The sequence below is a fragment of the Bison bison genome, unplaced genomic scaffold (genome assembly GCF_000754665.1).
Source record: "Bison bison bison isolate TAMUID 2011002044 unplaced genomic scaffold, Bison_UMD1.0 scf7180017864299, whole genome shotgun sequence".
NCBI classification, from domain to species: Eukaryota; Metazoa; Chordata; class Mammalia; order Artiodactyla; family Bovidae; genus Bison; species Bison bison.
Genome location: NW_011494871.1, coordinates 3,956,042 through 3,963,419, shown reverse-complemented (window position 1 = coordinate 3,963,419; position 7,378 = coordinate 3,956,042). Strand labels below are relative to the sequence as shown.

General features: G+C 46.1%; 1 protein-coding gene across 1 annotated transcript in view; it reads left to right on the top strand.

Annotated features, from left to right (window-relative positions):
- Window positions 1–390: 390 nt before the first annotated feature.
- The window catches only part of USP12 (ubiquitin specific peptidase 12), a 67,364-nt gene continuing 60,376 nt past the window's right edge, over window positions 391–7,378 (top strand). The window contains exon 1 of the mRNA XM_010851209.1: window positions 391–801. Within this exon, the coding sequence (XP_010849511.1) occupies window positions 739–801 (63 nt within the window). The 5' untranslated portion in view covers window positions 391–738. The remainder of the gene's footprint in view (window positions 802–7,378) is intronic.

Here is a 7,378-nt window from a genome sequence, read left to right as displayed (position 1 = left end):
AGGAAACCCCCGGGGGCTACACTGCCCCATACTAGGTGCCCTTGGCAGGCTCCTCAAAGTCAAGCGCACAGGAGGCCCGGTGGGTGGTAAGATGCAAAAATGGCAATAAAATCACAGGTCAGAGGCAAACGTTTACAATACAAACTCCAAGTACATGGTTAAATTCTGGTGAATCATAGAGAAAAACTGCCCTGACATTTTTGAGAAGTAAGTCATAAGGAGAGGTCAGGATGAAGTAAGATGCTGCCTCCACAGAAAAATCCTAAAGGCACAATCAAGAAAGTCAGAGTCATGATTGGGGAAGTTAGATGTAGGTGCTTCAGACTCTCAGAATCCACAAAGTGCATTTTCTCTCTTTTTTTTTTCCTGATGCACTTTCTTACAAGAGCTGAGCAAATGCTGAAATGAAAATGCGAAACTCCAGACGGAAGAGACTCAGAGAAGCACTGGAGTGTCTCTGAGTGCTTTCAGAGACTTCACATTCACTGCATGGATTATTCAGCATAAAACAGTTCTACCTGCTCTGGAGGGGACATGCTTAAAGAGTAGGTGTTTATCAGTTTCTGTTCATTCACTGACGTTTATTCACTGAACACTTAACTGTTCTTTCTCAGGCCTTGGGGATAGCTCTAAAACAGACAGGGTTCCAGTTATCACAGATTTACACACGGTGGCATCAGAGTGGGCCTCCTGGAGAAGGTGACCATGTAAAGGAGGAGAGTGTTCCTGGGAGAAGGAATGGCCAGTACAGAGGCTCAGAAATGGCTTGGAGCTCGTTGGTGTTTGAGGAAGAAGACGGAGGTGAGTGTTACTTAAAAGATATAATTATGTTACTCTGAGATTTTCCAATTTTTCCCTTTGGATCAGATGACCCTACTCTCCAGTAAGTGGTAGAATTCTGGATGACCTAAAGAAGAAACAAGCACCTTCTTCTCTGCACAATGATAATGCTACAAATCACACAGTTGGTACTTAGCTGACTTAAAGTGGTTTGTGTAAACGTCTTCTCTCTCAACTAGATGGCAAGCTTCTCGAAGGAGCAAGCTTTTTGTTCCTGAAGTGTCGGAAGTATTCAACAGATACGTGTCACTAAAAAACTGCAATTCAGATGCACAAAGTTGAGTAATCGTATGACTGGAATGGCTCACATTTGTATCCAAGGTTGTCACTCTATGGTTCTCTCTCTGTGTTCCCCCCTTTTCACAGGAGATAGAGTGGCTGATTGAAACCATTTGAAAACATATCCACTTCTCAAGTCACACTCAGCAGCTTTTGCACTTTTTCTAATCAGCTAGGATGCTCCCCAGTTTTCTCCCCAGCCTCCCACAGTCAGGCCCTGCTTAGTAAGGAGCCAAGCACTGAACAAACCATTCTGGGTTACCGCTGTGCTCACCAGAAGTCACGGTTTTTCTCCCCAGTTACAGATCAGTTAGTTTGGTGTCTCCTTGAGATTCTCTACCGTGTTTAGGCTCAAAAACGGCAGGATGAAGAATCCAAATAGAGAATAGGAAGGACGAGAAACAGGTTTCTCTCTTTTTTAATATTTATTTATTTTTATTAAACAGTTCATTTTGTATTGGGGTACCACTATAGCCAGTTAATGATGTTGTGATGGTTTCAGGTGAACAGCAAAGGGACTCAGCCATACATATACATGTGTCCATGTATTTATTTACTTGGCTGCTCCAGGTTGTAGTTGCAGCATGTGGGATCTAGTTCCCTGACCAGGGATCAAACCCAGGGCCCCCTGCATTGGGAGCATGGAGTCTTAGCCACTGGACCACCAGGGAAGTCCCAGGAAACAGTGGAGTAGGCTGCTTCTCCCACTTAGTAAGGATGGAGATAGCCATAGAGGTTCCAGAGACCATAGCCCTTGTTGGTCATTGTAGGTTGGATTGCATCCCCTTAACACTCCACCCTCATCTCCACAGATACCATGGACCACTCAGTGCCCCAGCCTTAGACGAGCCTCAGGCTCAGATGGGTGTCCTCTGTGGTCCCTTCCCTCACCACTGTTCATCCTGTTCTCCCAGGTTGTGAAGCTGGTCTCAGCTCGTCCCTCCTGCAGGCAGACATGCTTCACTCTCTCAGCTCGTTTTCCGTAAAACTCACCTGTTCGTCCCCAAAGGACCATGTACTCCTGAGGCCACAGATTTCTCTTAAATTGGTCAGTAGATGACCAATTGATATTGGTTTTAAGGAATGAACTAATTTTTTTTCAGTTTTAAATAGAGTATAAAGGGGCTGTGCCTTTGACCCTCTATTTGAAGACCTAGATTTAAACAATGACAAAGTTTTAGATATATTAGCTACAATGCCATGCTGCCCAGCAAAATAGAGTTGTATATCCATAGAGCATATGGTTCAACTACATTGGTCTGAATTAGAAATCAGCCTTGAAAAGACAGTCACTGATTTGTTGATTGACCAACAAAAGAACATCATTGTTTTGATTAAATTATGGGGGGGCTTCCCAGGTGGCACTAGTGGTAAAGAACCTGCCTGCCAATGCAGCAGACGTTAGAGACGTGGGTTCGATACCTGGGTCAGGAAGATCCCCTGAAGGAGAGCATGGTAACCCACTCAAGTTTTCTTGCCTGGGAAATCCCATGGACAGAGGAGCTGGCAGGCTACAATCCATAGGGTTGTACAGAGTTGGCACGACTGAAGCAACTTAGCATGCTGGACAGTTTGTTGTTGTTCAGTCACTCAGTCATATCCAACTCTTTGCAACTCCATGGACTGCAGCACTCCAGGCTTCTCATCCTTCACTGTCTCCAGGAGCTTGCTCAAACTCATGTCCATTGAGACAGTGATGCCATCCAACATCTCATCCTCTGTTGTCCACTTCTTCTCCTGCCTTCAATCTTTCCCAGAATCAGAATCTTTTCCAATGAGTTGACTCTGCATCAGATGGTCAAAGTATTGGAGCTTCAGCTTCAGCATCAGTCCTGCCAATGAATTTTGTTGTTCAGTTCCTCAGTCATGTCTGACTGTTTGTGACCCCATGGACTGCAGCACACCAAGCTGTCCTTCACCATCTTCAGCAGCTTGCTCAAACTCATGTCCGTTGAGTTGGTGATGCCATCCAACCGTCATTCATTCATTTCAATGAATATTCAGGGTTGATATCCTTTAGGATTGACTAGTTTGATCTTCTTGCTGTCCAAGGGACTCTCAAATTTGAAACCATCAGTTTCACAGTTCAAAAGCATCAGTTCTTTGGTGCTCAACATTCTTTATGATCCAGCTCTCACATGCAACTGGACAGGTAGATGATGTTAATTAGTGCCACCAAGAAGGTTAATTCACTCAACTGTCAAGGATCCAGAGAGAGAAGGGGAGAGACCCTGGGTTTTCAGCAGTTGGGTCTGGCCCCTGGCCCTGTACTGTGTGGGCAGCGCTGAGATAAACATGGTAAAATGAGCACAAAATGATCCAGGTCCAAGGGCCTTGGGAGCTTCTGTTAGCAAATGCATCTAAAATACAGATCAGATGACTGGCACACAGCAGAGCCTTGTCCCATCAGAGGGAGTGAGCTGGCAGCCTGGGAGCTGTACTCGCCCATCCTGATTATTAAAACCCCGAAAAGCTTGCCGGTCTATGCTGAATGCCAGACATGTTTATAACCGTGTCTCCAGGTTTTATCCTCGTCACACTCCTCTCTCTCTCTTTTTTTTAATATGTTGTTGAGTCACTAAGTTGTGCTCCTCTGTCCTCCACTATATCCTGGAGTTTGCTCCAATTCAAGTCCATTGAGTCCGTGATGCTATCTGAACATCACACCCGTCACACCCCTCTGGGGTAGGCATAAACATTACTCTTATCTTCCAATTGAGGAAAGTAAGGCAAAGCACTATCTCTCTGAGTATATTTTGTAGCTAAAACCTGGATTTGGGTCCCAAAGGAGTGAGTACCTTTCAACCTCATTCTGTTAGAATCAAAATGAGGCACTTTGACATTTACTGGGTTAGCAGAGTATATAGAAGTGTGACCTCGGGAGCCGGGTTAAAATCCTGGTTCTATTGCTTACTAGTTGTGCAAGCTTGGAAAATTCTTTCTGGGCCTCTGTTTCCTCATCTGGAATGAGGTAGTGGTGGCACCGACTCCATGCCTGGTGCACAGAGAAGCCCTTGATAAGCACATCCTGTCACTGTGGGTGTCTTCCGCACTTCTCCCCACCTCCTCACCCTGTCCTTCCCTCCCCATCACAGGCAACAGCTCACTCACTGATGTCAGCTGGTTGCAAACCCTAATGCCTGCAGGGGAGAGAGAGGCAGCAGAAGTATACAAAGTGACACTTGGTGAACTGGAGGCAGGAAGAGAACAGAAAATACAAAGTGGCTTGCAAGGAACTATACAAGGAAATATATAAAAGATTGTGCAAAATTATTCAGATGAAGCCATTTAAATAAATATCGTGCTGACCAAATGGAATCAGCTTGGCCCTAGGTTGTTTACTTGGTTGGACCCTGAAGTTATCCGGGCATAAACTGGAGCTGATACACTCAGGGAGGCCTGAAAGAAGTCAGTTGCACACAAACGCATCTTTTCCCTGCATACAATGAAGCTCTTTGTGAAGCTGATATGGCTGCAGGTGAAGACTGTGTTCTAAACCCAGATAATCCCTTTCAAGCTCTGGGGGCGAAAGTGTGACATTTCAGCTTAATTTTATCTTCAACAGCATTATAGATGGTAGAAAACAAAAACCAAAAAACGCACACCAGCGTAGCACCTAGTGCATGGAAGACTCTCTTCTTTACATTTGTATCTTTCTATTCAACTTTAGGCTGGAGACCTGAGGCATTGAGATATTTGCTTTTTGGATCTGTGATATCACCCAATTTATTTAAGTTTTTGACCTCACTGTGAGGCATGAGAGATCTTAGTTCCCCGACCAGGGATCAAACCTGCATCCCCCGCAATGGAAGCACAAAAGTCTTAACTGCTGGACCGCCAGGGAAGTCCCTCACCTGAATTTTGATGACTCTAAATTACAAAGGTCTGTACAGTCAAAGCTCTGATTTTTCCAGTAGTCATGTATGGATGTGAGAATAGGACCATAAAGAAGACTGAGTGCTGAAGAACTGATGCTTTTGAATTGTGGTGTTGGAGAAGACTCTTGAGAGTCCTTTGGACAGCAAGGAGATCAAACCCATGAATCCTAAAGGAAATCAATCCTGAATATTGGAAGGGCTGATGCTGAAGTTGAAGCTCCAATACTTTGGCCACCTGATGCAAACAGCCGACTCATTAGAGAATACCCTGATGCTGGGAAAGATCGAAGGCAGGAGGAAAAGGGGACAACAGAGGATGAGATGGTTGGATGGCATCACCGACTTAATGGATATGAGTTTGAACAAACTCCGGGAGATGGTGAAGGACAAGGAAGCCTGGTGTGTTACAGACCATGGGGTCACAAAGAGTTGGACATGACTGAGCAAACTGAACATCAACCAACACAACGCTGGTAATTCTACCAGAAATCCATGTAGAAAAGTCCTTGTTGATTGATTGCAAGCTCATCAGTTGTGTCCGACTCTTTATGATCCTATAGACTGTAGCCTGCCAGGCTCCTCTGTCCATGGGTTACACTTAAACGTAAATCTGGTGGCTTCTGTTCCATGGACAAGGAAAGATCTCGGTGGGCAGCATAGATAGAGGTGGGGCTCAAGTTCTGGTGCGGACCTGCTTGATGGGACAAGATGAAGATAGATGTCAACCCAAATAGGGAGACAGCATCAAGGGGCATGGTGACACTGGTAGGAGGCCCAGGCACACACTGGGGGCCTAAGCAAAATGGACCATAGCAAGAAGGAATTCAGGTGGGTGATACTTTCCGGTCTGGGCAGAGAAACAGGGAGATGAGCACCCAACACCCTGAACGTGTGTTTTGGAGTTTTCTAGTACTGGCTCAGGTATCAGGGCAAAGAGGGTGGGCCTGGCTTCCCAGGAGGCAGGTGCCTGGAGCATCAGGCCAGCTACTATGGGACTTAGTTACATTCTGTTTGCAATTTATTTTCCCCCCAAGCAAGCTTATAATGGAAATCACTATGGAAACAGCATGCATGTACCAGAAATCTATTTTTCACCTAAATTTTGTTTGAATGTTTTGTTTTTTTGAATGTTTTGAACTGAGGAGATAAGGAATATCTGATTTTAGATATATGTCTGAATTTCTGCTCCACTGAAATGGGGGAACCCAAAAAGCATTCCATGACCACAGTTCTTTAATTGTGAAAAATCACAGCTTTCTAATACAATAAGGGCTTCCCAGGTGGCTCAGTGGTGGAGAATCCGCCTGCCAATGCAGGAGCCACAGGAGATGCAGGTTTGATCCCTGTGTGGGGAAGATTCCCCTGGAGAAGGGAATGGCAACCCACCCCAGTGTTCTTGCCTAGAGAATCCCATGGACAGAGGAGCCTGGCCAGCCACAGTCCTTGGGGTCGGTAACAGTCAGACACGACTGAGTGACTGAGCACACATGCAGGCTAATACAATAGTTTATATTCTATTAACTTGAACTTCTTTCTCAAATAGGAAGAAGTGAAGCTGAGATGCCTGACAGGAAGGACAGGGTGCAATGATGCATTTTACAAAAGTGGAAAATGCTAACTGTCCTCCTGGCTAACACCAGCTTCACCATTTCTCACAGGACCTTTTTCTCACTTGCGGGACTACTTGTCCCTGGGAACATCATCATCACTGCTAGGTTGAGATCTTTCCTATTTTGCAACTCGACTTTCAGAACAAATATATTTAGAAACTATATTTATAACCAAATTCTAAATTTATGGCCAAGAAGCAGGCAGGAAAGCAGCTTCGCCCCCTTCCTCGTAATTTACCTTTCTTGATTCAAAGAGCTAAATATATATAGTTTCTTCTTTGCCCCTTTCACGTTTATTGAATTAATTTGTCTTTCGCTAAATCATGGTGTTTTGACCCAGGTTATTCACCCAAAGTGTGTAAAAAGAGACAAACCACCTTGTATTTTAGCTGTTTGGGATGTTGGATGACCTGGGCTATTTTAACCGTCCAGAAGCAGGTTTCCTCCCATCGCACCCAGGATTATCGAGACCGCCCCTCAGTTTTCTGGGCAGTGGAGGCTAGCTGTTCCTTCGGCCGTGCTAGAGGCTGGAGGTCAGCTCCTTTCAGGATGGGCGCTGGTCGCCCCCGCGACCCTCTTCGTCCCTCACCCGAAGCGGAGGCTCTAGGACCGCGAGGGCCGCGGGCGGGAGGCGGTGCCGCTCGAGCCCCGCCCCGGCCGAGCGCGGGGTGGAGCCGGCGCGGGAGTTCCCAGAGTGGCGCGTTCAGGGAGGAGGAGGGAGGTGGAGGGAGATGTCCGCGGGGAGAGGGCGGGCCCGGCGCGGGAGTGGGC